At 41.6% G+C, this 15,711-nt stretch overlaps 1 protein-coding gene across 1 annotated transcript in view; it reads right to left on the bottom strand.

Annotated features, from left to right (window-relative positions):
- POLQ (DNA polymerase theta) overlaps positions 1-15,711 on the bottom strand; it is a 56,102-nt gene that overhangs the window by 21,177 nt on the left and 19,214 nt on the right. Inside the window, exons 10-18 of the mRNA XM_065676135.1 lie at positions 14,070-14,212; positions 12,184-12,388; positions 11,268-11,410; positions 9,144-9,337; positions 8,702-8,826; positions 6,669-6,912; positions 2,700-5,851; positions 1,614-1,757; positions 827-1,023 (exon numbers count right to left, since the gene is read on the bottom strand). Of these exons, the coding sequence (XP_065532207.1) occupies positions 827-1,023; positions 1,614-1,757; positions 2,700-5,851; positions 6,669-6,912; positions 8,702-8,826; positions 9,144-9,337; positions 11,268-11,410; positions 12,184-12,388; positions 14,070-14,212 (4,547 nt within the window). The remainder of the gene's footprint in view (positions 1-826; positions 1,024-1,613; positions 1,758-2,699; positions 5,852-6,668; positions 6,913-8,701; positions 8,827-9,143; positions 9,338-11,267; positions 11,411-12,183; positions 12,389-14,069; positions 14,213-15,711) is intronic.

Consider the following 15,711-nt stretch of genomic DNA (forward strand, 5'->3'; position numbering starts at 1 on the left):
ATATAATCATTGCATCACTAAAATGACCAAATATAAATATGACTTCATTTGCAAGAAACAGTGCAGGGAAAGGTGCAACCTTTATTGCTCTTTAATTTTATCCTAAAATAAAAATATGTGTCAGTGTGAAAAGCTACATTTGTTCTTGTGTTGAATACCATAGCTACTTACCTGCAGATTTTACTACTGACATTTTGCTATCCAGCCCAAGTGTGATACAAGCTCTTAAAATCAATACTAGAAAATTCAATGCGTGTAGAGCGTTTCCTAACAAGGGCAAGAAGGTGCTTTTACCTCTTTCTAGTGTTTCTTCTGAGCTACAAATGGTAACCAAACCTTTTGAAATTACATGCATGCTTTGTTTCGTTTTGAGAAAATAGTGGTAGCAAGGTGGTCCATACTCACAGTGGGCAATCTTTGCTTACAAAGTCTTCTGCTGTTAGAAGCACTAACCTGAACAGAAGCTCTTCTGCCATTCTGGTCCCAGGCTTCTTATTGCAACAAAAGAAGAGGTTAGCCCTGTCCACTGGGAAGGAGTTAACTTCATCCTCCCCACACAAGCAATCAGGTGTGAAAGATGAAAGTGTTAACCTATCACTGAACCTGCCCTGTTTCTGCTGCTGGCACCATGAACACAAATAGCAGAAGTCTTCTCTAAATACTGTTATAGATTTCCCACTGGAAGAAAATGTCACTAAACCTCTTGAGAGGTGTGAATATTCAAATCGCAATGACAGAAGGAACAGACCAGAAGGTATTCCTATCTTTCCACTTGTGTGTTTAAACCAGTAGTTTTAGCCAAGCTAAATTTCTTAATCCTGCAAACCTTTGGGTCCTCAAAACTTCCTTCCAAGGAGATGCCACAAGCCATCAGCAGAGTCTTGTAGTGTTGAATAAAGTTATACATCACAAGTGAGCGCTCCTGCTGCGGCTTCTTCTGCAGGTACAGCTGCAGATGATACAGTCTCTCTGTTACAGACAGGTTTTTGTCCAGAGGTGGTGGTGCCAAACTCATGCTGATTTCTAAGGCAAGAAATACAAGCAAAAGTCCTTTTTTTACCCACTGCGTGATAAGAAAGGCAAGAGAAAAATCTTGAATGCAATCACCTAAAGCACAAAACCTACAGTTGGACTGAACACATAACAATAAATCTATATGGATATTACATATTTTATCAAACCAGACAAGGCTCTGAAAACAATATGCTGTGTCTGTACTACCAGCCATGAGGCCACATAGCACAGACTGGGTTATAAATCAGCATTCTAGTGTCGTATTTCTTCTGGAGAGCAAAAATTGGAAGAGGCTGAAAGAGAAAAGCAAGTAAGCTAAAAAGAAAATGGGAGTAAGCTAACATTTCAGCCATATACATGCTCAGCAGTCCAGTGCTTGAGTCAGTAACCTGGACTTTCATAGCAGCATAGATGCTTCCACAACAGCATGTTGAAGGGTGTTCAAAGCTTAAGACTGCTGAATAATCTGGCTAAATGACTCCATCACACAACTGAGCTGCACTTGGGACACTCAAAACAATTCCAAGAACCTAGCTACTGAACGTACTTTCTTGAAACGCAGTGTCAGGTAACACAGTGCAGCCTGGCCACTCACTTACCAGTCTGGTCTTCTACCTGCTGCAAAGAGATATAGTAGGCATCTTTTCCACCCCAACATACTGCCAGTCCAACTACCAGGACGTCTTCAGAGCCTTGGACAGGAAATCCATCATCTTTAACTTGCATCCACTGAGGAGAACTTGCTAAAGAAATCATTTTAAAGTTACAATTATAAAATGGCATCCATAAATACAGAAGAGTTTGGATCCAGAATAACACACAGTTAAGCCTAAATTTCTTATTTTCATTTTCATGTATAGCGAGAAAAATCTGTGTTTCTTTGGGGGTGAAAAAAATATCACAGAACCAAAACAATTCAGAATAGCAAAACTTTCTCTTCACAGAAACAACCACCCAGACAGCATTCCTGCAGAACTCCGGCCTTTCCTGGCAATCTCTTCAGGAGCTAAAACAGAAACGTATTCTACTACTCTGAAGGCCATTTCTTATTGGTCTGTCAGGTAAGGAACGTTGGTTTTGTTGTTGTTATGGCAATATGACAGCAAAGAATCTAACTCTGCTTAATCTCGTCATTTTAAAGGAAGAGTATTTTTATCAAGCAGCAGCAAACTGCAGCATATGAATACTCCTGTGGAAAAATGCAGGGTTGAAAAATGCAGTATGAAGCCATACTGCAAGAACCCAGAGACTGATCTGAATTTCACACATGCACGTTGAACCTTAGTTAAGAGGCAATCCCACAAGTAACTCAGTGGAGACGCTGAGCAATCTGTACACTTTACTGTTGGATATATTATTCATTTTAAAAGATCCTAAGGTTGTTTCTGACATGGATAAAGGGACTGCACAAGCCAGACATATTTTATACACAATGAAACGTTAAGAATGCTTAGATGCTCTCACATACAAACAAGCTGCTAACACTTCATCTCTATAACCAAAGACCTACTAATGAAATGCTTGACCCTAATTCTCCTTCCTCTGCTAATATTCAGCTGGCAACATCCAATTAATATCAGTAATTGTAATCCTTTTTGTGCAATCCCCTTCCTTCGCCCCTCCTGCTTTCAGCTGCAGATGCCATCCCGCTGTTCACAAAATAATACCCTGAACATGGAACTGACCTTGCCTGAATTTGCCACCAATCGTTGATTTGGGAGACAAAAGACATTTTGTCCTTTCACATGCCACTGAGATGGAGAATCTGCTCTTCTCCTTCCATTCTGCAACAAAAGTCTGGAAAAGTTCTTTGTCGCTTGCTACATCAATGATAGTGAAACTCTCATCACTTAGGGGAACAAGTGGAAAAACATCCTGAGAGAGCTGCAGTGAAAAGCCTTGGTCTATAGTGGAATCATCTTTCATCTCATCAGTCTCAATTGAGTCTACACTTTCAAGATTGACCTGGAGTGTTTTAACCTGCTGCTCTGCATTGTCCTTGCTATTCTGCAGTGGCTGAATCAGCTGCCCTTCACGCATGCAGGTGACTTGTCCCTTCCTTGCAGATGTCACAGGGAGAGAAAAAGAACTCGTCAGAAAAAGTTCTTTGCAGGGTGCTGAAGGAATAAGCCCGTTGTTACTGCCTGGTGGAGGACAGGATGTTCTGTTGTTTCCCCTCAATGGAAGTGTTATGCAGTCTGTTCTCTGAAGACCCAAATTTTCTCTTTCATTTTCTTTAACTTTGAAAGAGCTTTCCAAGTGCTGGCAAGCGGGCAAAGGCTCTGGCTGACAACAGCCAGATTCTAAACCTGGATCTTGCTCTTGATTACCAACAGGAGCAATTAACTTTCCTTTCAAACAGGAGCTTACTGAAAGCAGTTGAATGCCTGAGGCACTAGGCCATTTGTCTAATACATCCTGCAATCCTGGGCTTAGTTCAAATGACTGGTCAGTCCACACTGCTGGATGGGTTTTCTTGTCTACAGTTTGATGGCTTCTCTGGTGCTTCTCACCTTGATCTCCTACTAAAGCCTTTGAAGAAGCGTCATTGTCAGAAATCACCGGGTTTCTTAATCCTGACTGACTGTGAAATGCAGAAGGAAGATCTCCCAGGAAAGACGGGGAGTTTGCATGATCTAAAACTTCAGCTATTATATCAGAGAATGCTGGAGACACACTGTTAGGCTGCACAGGATCCTCATGCTCTTTCTGATTGCCACTGACATCAAATTTATTCTGAAGAGGCCTCAGGTTCTGCAAAAGACCATCTGGAGGAAGCAAAGCCTCTTGCTTCTCCACAGGGTCCTTTCTGTCAGCTTCGGTGATGTGAGCGCCTGGAAGGTCATTGACATTACCAAAGCTATCATCAAACAGCAAGCTATCACTCATATTCAGGCTTGTTTCAGGGACAGGGTGGCATTCTGCTTGTCCAACGTGCTCCCTACCAAAAGGGGAGGTTGCTTTATTACGGTCTTTAGACACACTCTCTCCTTTCACTGACTTTTGGGTCTGGAAATCTTGCAGAAAGCTGTGTAGCTGAGAGTCAGTCACTGAGAAATCACTTCCTGGAAGGAAATGTGCAGATTCTGCTTCCTTCACTATGGGCTGTAAATTAAGGCCCCCAGACTCCAACAATTTAGTACTGCAGTGCTGAGATGAGTTTTTTGTAATATTATTTGTTGCGATAAGACTCGATAAGCCCAGTTTCCTAAGTGTTGCAGCCAGCTTTTCATCAGGGGCATTGTCAGTCCGTGAAATGCTCAGTTTCTTGGGGATTTCCTGCTGTGGTATTGCGGCCAGCTCTGAACCTTGTATTCCCTGCTGTCCTGTGATTCTAGCTGCTCCCTCCTGTTTTATTAACATCTCAGTTTGAGTGTCCAACTGGAAGCTATCTTCAAAGTCTCTACAGTCAGAAAACAGATGAGAGGATGGACCATTATGAACTTCACCTGCATTGCAAACACCTCTGGATTTTACTTGAGAGTCTTTAGGATGACTGTTGGCTTTCTGTAATGCTCCAGCTTGTGGCAATACTCCATTGGGCTTCTCACTCCCATTTTGGCCACTATTCTGAATCTGAATACGGCAGGATTTATCCTCACCAGGACAAAAATGCAGAGGCTTCTGTATCCTGCTGCCACAACGGACATGTCTGCTTCCAGAGCAGCTAGCAGTTACATTACCATGGACTGTGTCTAAAGCCATCTGCTGCTTACCCATCATCATCTCAGCACATCTTGCATCTGTTTGGATTTTACTCGTTTCGTTCTGCTTAACATCAGTATTGCTTTCCTGTGTCCTTGCACTTACAGGTATTATCAGACTCCCTGCAGTATTATGTTTCTCCACATTAATGCGTGGAGTACCCCGCAATGTACCAGGTGCCTGCAGACACACTCTCCCCTTGGGGACACCTTCATTGGTGGTGGTAGGCTCTGGAAATAATTCTTGCATTTTATCTTTCCTCTCAAGGTTCATTTCCCCCATCTGTACAGAATTTGAGACTTGACGACCTCCAGACCCTGTTTCCATAAATTTCTTACTAGTTTGGTCTGAAAAATGATGATCTGTTGTAATGGTGGGGTGGAAAGCAGGTGGCTTTGGTATGTCTGTGGTAAGTGTATTTGAATCTTCAAGAAGTGACCTCTGCAGTTTTGAAGCAGTATTTCTGTTCCTTGTCCGGTTTAAATGCACGTCCATGCTTTTTAGCAATCTGGAGGCTGAAGACTTTGCCCTCAATGCTGGCGTTTTCACTTGTTCAGCAGGGAGTTCTGGAATTGCTCTCCCAGAATCCAGCTTGGGTTTGACCGGAGAAACTCCTCCTACATTTTCATTATCTCTGCACCTATTTGGCCGTTTCCTAGCACTGCACACAATATCATCACTGCCTCCCTCTGCTCGAGCCTGTCTCCTGTCTGGGAGTTCACTCTCAAATCTAGAGTTTTCTGTACTACTGCTTAGTCGCCTTTTATGTCCCTTTTTAATAAGGGATAAGTTTCCGGTTTGAGAACCGAGGCCATTACAACGTTCAACTCTGCAGCCTTTCTTGTTTAACACCCTCGAAGACTCAGAAGACTGCTCTCCACTCGATCTATGTAGTCTGTCTTCCAGTTCTGACTCACTGCTGATCACAGATGTCTCAGTCTCGAGAAAAGGCTCTGGGTTCCATTGCACTCCCATCAGTGCCAAATCCTGCTGGAGAAGTCCCCTGGCTTCCTCCACAATGAGGGAAGCTGCTTCTCTTTCAGTTAAACCTTTCATTCCAGCCATCCAGATGCTGCGCACAGTCCGACGCTCCTCTGCTGATTCTTCGTCTTCATCCACAGCCCTACGAACACTATGGGAAAGGTACCAGACAGATGTAAACATTTATGCATAAAATAACAAACAACATAAGGAGATGGCACTATTCTCCCCAGTCCCATTTCATTTAGTTTCACAGCTTCCTAGCTTCACAGCAGCATATCCAAAATATAATCACTTAATAGGAAATAACCAGTTATTTCCTATTAACTGGTTCAGTTTTCTATATGTGAATTGATGCTGGTTAAAGATATTACTGCCTGTACACCCCAGAAGCACTCCCAGGTTTCTGTGCCCAAGCGTGTACCCCAGATGAGTCCCACCTCTCTCCTAGGGGAAGATTCAGGGGCTGAATCAATCCTCCTTCATGCACTGTTTTCCAAAGCGAGGAAACTTCAGACGCATGAACCAGACAAGTGCCACGGCACAGTCTAACAAGTACTTGATCAAGGAAGCTTGTCATTGCACCAACATGAAAATCGCAGGAGAAGCTCAAATGATATACAGTAATAAATCAACTCCTTTGATCATATGGTGGAGCCGCCTTTTAGAAGCGGCAAAAAGTCATCAGAAAGCATTAACAATTCACCCAAGACTGAGCAGTGCATTGAAAAGAGGAATAAGAAGAAAATTTAGGTCTCACAAACTTATGCAGCAAATAAAAGATGCTTCTATTAATCTCAAAATAATCATGGAATGACCGTGAGCAGTCACAGAGACCTACAAGTTATTTCTAACTAACGCTTGACACCAAGTATCAAAAGGTTGCCACATTATATTACAGGTTTCATCCTGTAATCTTTCACCTGACAAACTCCTTTACTTGACTTGTGGACTTTGTGATTTCTCACCTTTTAAATGGTACTGAATTCTTCAGAGCAGTTGCCACCTCATCAGGACTGGCTTTAGCAAGATCAGCCACTGTGACAAAGCCAGCGTTGTAAAGCATCCTCGCACGCTGTGCATTCAGCAGAGACACTCTTACCAGGTCGCAAAGCTCCCTGTGAACCCCAAAAGTGAGGCGGCTCTGGAACTGAGAGAGCAACAGCTCCATGTTGTGCCAGCCCAGTCGATTACAGAAAACCGTCACCATTCCTGGAACACAGAATTACAGCAATGCTTTAACTCCAGCTCCAGTTCTACCAAGCTGAATCCATTTTTCCCCCTCATCTGATCTGCATTCACTTTACATTTCTGACCTTCCCATTACTTATAGAAACTAACTCATGTTCATTGTACCTATGACTAGGAGCTCGTCTTGCAGAACTCAATCTCATAGCAGCTTTCCAGTATCTGAAGGGGGGCTACAGGCATGCTGGGGATGGGCTATTCATTAGGGACTATAGTGACAGGACAAGGGGTAACAGGTTCAGACTTAAACAGGGGAAGTTTGGATTGGATATAAGGAAGAAACTCTTTACTGTTAGGGTGGTGAGGCACTGGAATGGGCTGCCCAGGGACATTGTGAATGCTCCATCCCTGGCAGTGTTAAAGGCCAGGTTGGACAGAGGCTTGGGTGACATGTTTAGTGTGAGATGTCCCTGCCCATGGCAGGGGGGTTGGAACTGGATGATCTTAAGGTCCTTTCCAACCCTAACTATTCTATGATTCTAATCTAGAATTAACTCGTTTATCAGTGAGGCATAGATTATGAATGACACTGCTTTTTCAAAGATGCTGATCTTGAAAGTGTGAAGCACATACATATCCTGTAACAGGAGTCCGAAGAACCACACAATGAAGAAGACAGAAAAAGCAGTGATGAGAGGCACTAAGAGAAGCCACAGATCTTTGAGGAAAGCCAGCACTGATGTCCATAAGAGCAGAACTTGGCCTGTAGATCTTGGCCTTCAGTTACTGAGTGCAGCACAGGAGGTAGCAAAGTCTGTGATAAAGGTTACGACTGCAGTTCCCAGCAGATGGAAGGTGTTAAAGAGCAGAGCAAAGATAGTTTCTTACTCACACATTGCATCTTCAGAATATCAAAATAAAGGAAAGACACACATTTCTGACTACTTTTACAGTGATTATAGAATACAACTTTTATCATCTCTTAACTATATGTCATGTCAATAGTTCATTTTACTTCCAAAATTACTTTTGTGAAAATCATGAATACTGGGAATAGAGAATTATGAAACTGCTACAACAAAAAGTTATTTCTACTACCAGAATTAATTTGAACGACTCTGCAGCACTTGGTGTGACCTTTTCATTTTGGGGCTTTGACTCATGCTCAACCCACATACAAGGTTTTGCAAATCAAGCTAAAAATGTCTTAAAAATTGAAGACCCACTTACGGAGTAATAGAGGACTTAGGCATGTCTCATCCACATGGTGGGCTGTTACTTTTACTGCTACACAGCCCTCTTAAGGAAATGAAGTTCAAGGTGACAGCTATCTGTCTTCTTGTTATATGGTGATAAATGACCCAGAAACTACTCACACTGTTTTGAAAACTACAAACTTATACTTTCTGGCCAATTAACATTGCAAGCAGGAGAAAGCCTTGTTAAGTCTTAGAGACTCCAAACTTTACCCATATTGAAAGGTATTCTTTCCTGATAGAGCAAAGCTTCAGGATGGACTGGTACTTATTTCCACACTCAGTATTGAACAAACCATATTCTTGCACAGCACACAGATGGTTTCCACAGACTTCAGCATGCTACAGCACTGCTTGATTCCACTCAGCTGGCCCCCTTCCCACAGCACACTCTGTGGTTCCATCTCAAAGCAGGGGCAACCGCAGATGAAGCTATCAAGCTGGAAGTGGTCTTATAAGACTGCTTGTTGTTAGTACCACACTGTGACAATCTTATCTGAAAGGAAAGAAAACAGACTAGCCTACAACTTCTGGAGGATTTTGCCCTGACAACTCACCTGCATAGGTGGCAGCAGATTGCTGCAAGGATTGAAGCTGGCCACGACTGCAGCCATATTTCTTGGTCATATCATTCAAGGGTACCTCACTGATTAAATCCAGAAGGGCAAGACTGGTGAAAAACCTGTAGTAGTAGTACACATGAACATAAAATCAACAAGGGCACATTAGTGTACATGGCAAAATGTACCATGATAGCCTAGGGCAGAATGGTACTAATAGCATAGCACACAAAGGAAACAAGAGAAGGTGGCTTCCAAAAATATCAGCACAAACATCTTATGCCAGCAGTGTTCTCAGTCCAGAGCAGACCAGATCCAGTCTCTCTGAGCTATCAGCTCTCTCAGCAAGAGAGCCAGATCCTGGAAACAGATACAAAGCCTATTCACTCCACATGTTATAGACTCTAATCTTCACACATTCACACCCATCGGTGGCTACCTTTTGTGGATGGCCATTTGTCTATGCTGTTTCTCTGTTCTAGCAATGATTTTGCCCTTTACAGAGCGAGCCAGAAAACCTTCTTCAATCCCCACCAGCTCAGCCACACGTTTCATTGAGGCAGGCAGCTTCTCCCATAAACAGAAAAACTGGTACCAATCAATTGCAGTCCACTCCTCATACACTGGGGTGACCTAAAGAAAGGAAGACAATGCAAAAACTTATTTCAGAGAAACAAACAGAACAGAGCTCTGGGTAAACAAAAATACAGCCTAGGGAATATGGTTGGAGCATCCTACACACTACTCGGAGGCACTGAGTCATACCCATGTACCCTGAAGAAAGCAAAAGCTCTTTCTTCTAACCTAGTTTTTTTGTATTTGCACTGATGAGATCTGACTCATGGGTACTCTAATGATCAAACAATCTGGAATCTTGGTCAGCTTGCTCCCTACATCCAAGTCACTAGAAGATGTTAAGTTCCATCTTTATTTTCCTTTAACAAAACTAAGCTTTATGCTGTTTTTAACAAAACTGACAGCTACGTATTAAACCCAGTAGCAACCACACTAACCACTGCCACAGTATCTGACAAAGCCAGAGTGATCATAGCCTTTGCCAGAACTTGCTGAAGCTTTCATTTACCTGGAGTACAAGAAAACTCAGCTTTGATTAACACTAAGAAAAAAGCCACCCAGAGCATTCCAACACTTTCAGACAGAAAAGCAATTCTGTTATAGCTCAGTCAGCACAGAGTCGGTGTCAGTAAGAGGAGACAAAACGTCTTCATATCTGTATCAATATACTGCAAGATTAATGAGTTTGAAACAACTAATAGTTCTTGGGGAATATTTAGCATAACATAGAATACCAGATGTCTACATTGTTGTAAATCATCCATGCCCCTTCATCTGCTGATAAGAACAAACGCTGTTAAGGTTGCGGATTGTCTTTTGTTGTTTGTTGCTCTTTTTTGTTGCAAGTTCTTCTTGACTAGCAAATACTTGCTTTAATCCACTTGCCTAAAACACAAGGTGCTGGAATTCAGTTTCCTATTTGTAACAAGTAGAAGATTCAAGCCTTAAAGAATTAAGAAGCATTATAGCAGATGTCCCTTTAGCAGATGTCCCTTAAATTCCCTTTAGCCTATAAGGAACAATTCTTTAAAAACTAAAGAAGAGCCATAAAAACCAATAAAACCTTCACCCTTGGACATGAACAGACTTGCAAAGAAGTGTTTCAGGCTAGCTAACGGAGGAGAATCTCAAGAACATTCTGTTCAACAGTGTATTTGACTAAAAAAAACATTAGACATGTAATGAAAAAGTACAAGGTAAAAAACTCTATTGCCATCACTGGCTTTGATTTATCAGCCTGGTAAAGCGAATTCACTTTATACTTAAGGAGGCTAAAGACAACTACCAAGTTTTGGATGGTGACTGTATGATGGACCTCTGGCAGCCATGAATACTAAGATGTTCACTGAAACTCCATCTTGTTTCTTCAGTAATCTTCACAGGCTCATGGCTTCCTCTCCAAAGGTCTTAAATAGCGTTGCTTAGCTTAAATGTTTGTGCACGTGACCAACTTTGGGACACATTCCCCTCAAAAGATTTATCATGCTTCTTCCTTTAGCCCTGGAAGCATCGCCAGGCAAGTAAACCAAATCAGAGAAGAAATTCACTGCTACTGAACTGAAGAAAGGCCCACCCATAGGAAGACAGCAGTGTAGTTCTCTGAGGCTTTTTTGTAGGCAAAATAGATGATAAAACCCCAAAGGTTTTCTGGCCTCCAGAAGTAATTCGAGATGCAGCCTGCTGATCCCAAACACGCAACAAACCAATTCTGAGTATCTCAGAAGAATTGCCATTATTCTACACACCCAAAATGTACAATGTTCCAAAATCTTTCAAAGTCAGGAGCGGCCACAATGGGCTTAGACGGGGGTAGAGCACCTGCTTCCACAACACAAACTATGGGAGCGGACTAGTTCTGAAGGACATTCAATTTAGAATCTTTTCCTCATGAAGGATGAGCAAAGCAGAGCACAAAACACCTCCCTACATTCACAGAGCCCTCGAGTTTTGGCAGGACGAAATACAAAACACAGAAGGGGGAACCTACCAGGTAGACAATATGTAGATCATTCTCCAGAACAAAGCTTTTCATGGCTCGCTGCAGGTCAGCAAAGATTTCCATGGCTTCAGTTGGTGAAAGAGAAGAGGAAAGAGTAGCTGAGCCAAGATGTGTTGGATGATAAACCTTCTCTGTGTAAAAAAGAAAACAAAACCACAGAAGACCATTGAAGTGCAAGTTTCTATCTCACTTTCAGGCTGCAAAGTATTTTATAGATATCAATTCTACTCATTTTTCCTAACTGTCTTCTCAAGAAGAAATAGCATATTTTTCCATTCTGAAGGGAAATGGAAACAATAAAAGGTTTAGACTTGCCTAAGTCTAACCCAGCCTTTTTCAGAGGCCTGATCACAAGCTTCTATCCCTCTAACTAGTCAGACTAACAGCTGTGACAACTCTTCAAACTAAAACATTGGAAGTCCATCTGCCATCCCACCTAGGAGGTATCATTTCTGAGTATTTTTTCCTTAGGAACACAAAATATCTCCTACCATCTTGTCTTAAAAAAGAGACACAAACTACTTGCAATGGGGATTTTCATGAGGATTACCTGACATTACTGTAAGAGTCTCATCCTTAGCCATTTTAAGAAAATCAGGAAAAAGTGCAACCATGTATACCAAGCAGCAGCTCTAGAAGAGACTTGCATTCTCTTAGAATGTACTGGTTCTTCTTGAGAAAGACAAAATCACAGTCTACAGATAATGTGCAGAAATCCTGCAGTAAAAGTATGCCTTGTTTAAGGATATTTTGGGCATTTGCAGACAAGGATGCATCAGTCCCAGAGGTAATAGGCAGTGGGGCCTTCCAAGAATATGTGCATGCACAAACGGTTAAAGCCAGTATAAAGACACCCTTCGGAAAGCTAAAAACTTCTTGAAGTACATGAGAACACCAACATTACCTTTCACATCATCACCAGAGTCCAGAACCTGAATGAATTCATTTTCTAGCAACCAAGCCACGCAAGCCTCAATAGGTCCAGTCTGCACTTTGCCTTGTGCTTTCTCATTTTCCCACTTGCCTTCTTTCAAGCTTGATGCAAGAAGAGTGCAAGAAGCGTAGGTCTTCACATCTTCTGGAGTGCTGGCCACTCCCCCCACTATGATCTGTTGAAGACAACTACTTGTTCACATTGTCAGAGAAGCACTAGGATGCATCACAGATCAGAGAATCAAAGACATTGATCCACCAGCTATCTAGGTTTTAAAGAACCAGTACAAGAGGGGAACATGAGGCAAAGCAACTGCCAGCCTTTAAGCAAGGTTTTCTTTCTTGGCAAGAAGTTAAAACACCTTAGGTAGAAGTAAAAAGAGTAAACTATGGGAAAGAATGAATCATAAATCTTACTTTGATAGCAGACATGCACATAGTAGCAATTTAGATTTGAGACTAGGCCTTGCCATTTTGCTTAGCCAACATTGTGAAATCCTTTTAAAAGGTTAGAACACAAACTGTAATCTTCTGAAGACATAAAGCAAAGCAGGAAGAAGGAGCTCTCCTAAGGCTCTTCAGCATACTGAAGTTTGCTCTTAACAAATGTGAGTGCTATACTCCACCATTGTTGTCCTGATCGAAAGTGATTTTTTTTTTCCCTGGATTTTGTTCTCTTTTTGGTTCATAACTGTTTTTTCTTTCCAAGTCATTGCCATGTGTGTATCTTTCTTGAGATAGCAAGGTGTTTAAATAAGAACTTTCTTTCATGGTTTCAATGGATTTGTTTCATGTTATAAATCAACGCTACCAAAAAGAAACCCCCATCTTTTAGATGGCTCTTAGGTAGAAAAATGCCTTTAGAAATTCCATTGGTCTGCTAAAAATTCAAAATCTATGCAACCACAATGAAGTTGTAAGTGCCACAGCAGCTTTCACAAGGCAGTAGAAGTAGTACGGCAAATGAGCTGTATTTAAAGAGCCTTAACTCAGTTCAAGACCAAAAGCAACTCTGGAAAGGGAGATAGGCTCACATATGTGGAAAAAAAGATCCTTCTGGCCCTTTTTACTCCTGTAGGAACTCCACAGAGGACAGCAGGCTAAAGGGACCAGATCAGGTACCACACCTGCTTGTTCACCAAAAATCTACTTACAAAACTTCAATCATTTCTGTGCAAAGAGGTAGACAAGTTCAGGAAGGAAATAAGGAACCTTCCAAGGTTCTACAAATATCATAATGGCCCAATTCAGTCTACAAAGTCTCCAGGATCTGTAGTTTACAAGCATCTCTCAATCAACACTGTAAGGTCACATCTGCAGAGTGATGCTTCATCCACTGTGTGCAGTTTAAATGCAGACAAAAGAAACTTCCACCGTCAGGATTAATAAAACTCAGAATATGTGTGGAACAGGGTGGCCAATAAAACTGGGGCTCCCCATCCCTGGCAGTGCTCAAGGGAGGGTTGGATGGGGCTTGGAGCAACCTGCTCTAGTGGAAGGTGTCCCTGCCCATGGCAGGGAGTTGAACTGGACGAGTTTTAAGGTCCCTTCCAACCCAAACCATTCCATGATTGTGTGATTATTTCCGCCTGAAGTCTGAGCATATCTAAATGCAATAGCAAAGCTTAGTAACCCGTTTGACTGTGCTCAAGTCCTAATACACAGCAAGCAGAGACTGAATCATACCAAGCAAAATGCTGAATATTGAAGCAAGCTGGGCATACCCAAGTAATTTTCTTCTGAAGCTGCTTGGGTTGACAAGGGAGGAAACAGAAGAAAAAGAAAGCCCACAGAAAACATTTCATGGTCTCACAAAAAAACCCACCCAGTTCTAACCCCTCTCCGCATGTCCTATACCTCAAGTATTGCTCTTTTCATGCTAGAAGCAACACCTTCCCCTTCTCTTCCAAACAAACAACTGCGAACAGGCTTGAGAGATCCCTGAAGTAGAGCAGTTCCTTTTGATCTTTCTGAGGGCTTGCAAACTAAAATGCTCTCACCTACAAGGAAAAACAAAAATAAGCAAACAAACAGTGACCTTCATATCACAGCTTAGCAGTGTAATAGCTTTTCATCACAGACATGTTAATGGAATGGAAAACCATAGGTATTATTAAAAAAGGTGAACACCAAAAAAGAGAAGCACCTTTGCAACTTTGAACAGTGTATATCCATTGCTATGTAAGAACTCCACAGAAGCATAATACTTTCAGAACTAAAAGCAGAGCAAACTTAAAGTTACATTACGCTGGTCAGGGTCTTACCAAATCATCTAAGGAGATTCCATAGCCTCTGCTCATCTGTTTTGCTGCTGAACTATTCTATGATTCTATGGACAACTCTCACTTCTTCTTCTGGAATGGACTGGAACTATAATATCCAGTGGCATCAATTTTTCTTCTATGCTACATTATTAAACTGAAAAGATTCTCAAAAGCAAGAAGAAAACTTAAAAGCCAAACAGCACTTCAACAGCTTGGCTAAGTCAACCAGCTTACATTCCCAAGATGAAATAACACAGACACCAAAGTAATCCAGAAATCCAAAGTTACTAATCTAAGTAACTATGCATCCTCTGAACTTTCATATACCCACATATACCTACACACACACATCTTAAGTATCCTAAATAGATACTTAAGATCTTAAGTATCCTGAATACTTTCCAGTGAAAATACATCCAAATAGACCTTACTTTAAAATTCTCTCAGACGTCATTAAGTGAATCTTTTAACTACCCATGGAAAATGCAGCACCACATAAAGGAGATCTTTTCAACGAAGCCATTACAGAGGGTTTAGTGTGTGGTGTCTGCCCATGGCAGGGGGTTGGAACTAGATAATCTTAAGGTTCTTTCCAACCCAAACCATTCTATGATTCTATGAAACTTGGTCCCTGGGAGATTTAGCCTAGTAAGAAGCTTTGCCAGTTGTCACAGGATAAATGAATTATGGGTAGGACAAGCTTGCCTTTGATTAAGAAGAGAGCATTAGATATGATTAGCTGTACACTAAATACCACGATAGGTTTCTGACAACTACTTGAGATTTAAGTGCACACTGTCTGAACACCACGGTACTTTTGGTAGTGAGTATCTCAGTAAGATCCTAGGAATGTTAAGTTATGATAAAACCGTAGCTGTGGTAATGCTACTGTAATTAGCAAATCCAGAGGTAATGAAAACACAACTGCACTTTAATGAACAGAATAAATAGCACAAATGCAGTGTAGGTGAGTAACAGAATAGAGTTTAAACATTATTACATGAATGAATTACAGAATGAAAGGCATACTCAGAGCATGTGTCTCTGGGATCTTTTTTATCCTGCCAGGTGAAACTTTAAACATCTGTTGACCAGGTCCTTTTGCCAAAGCTGAGAGTACAGAAGACAAACTGCCTGCAAGCACTGTTCTGTGAAAGCAAAGCTTGTTTTGATTGCAGCAATAAAGAACGTTCCCTTATTTCATAGTTGGGTTCTGATAAGACCTCCAATTCCCT

Source organism: Lathamus discolor, chromosome 4 (genome assembly GCF_037157495.1).
Source record: "Lathamus discolor isolate bLatDis1 chromosome 4, bLatDis1.hap1, whole genome shotgun sequence".
Taxonomy (NCBI): Eukaryota; Metazoa; Chordata; class Aves; order Psittaciformes; family Psittacidae; genus Lathamus; species Lathamus discolor.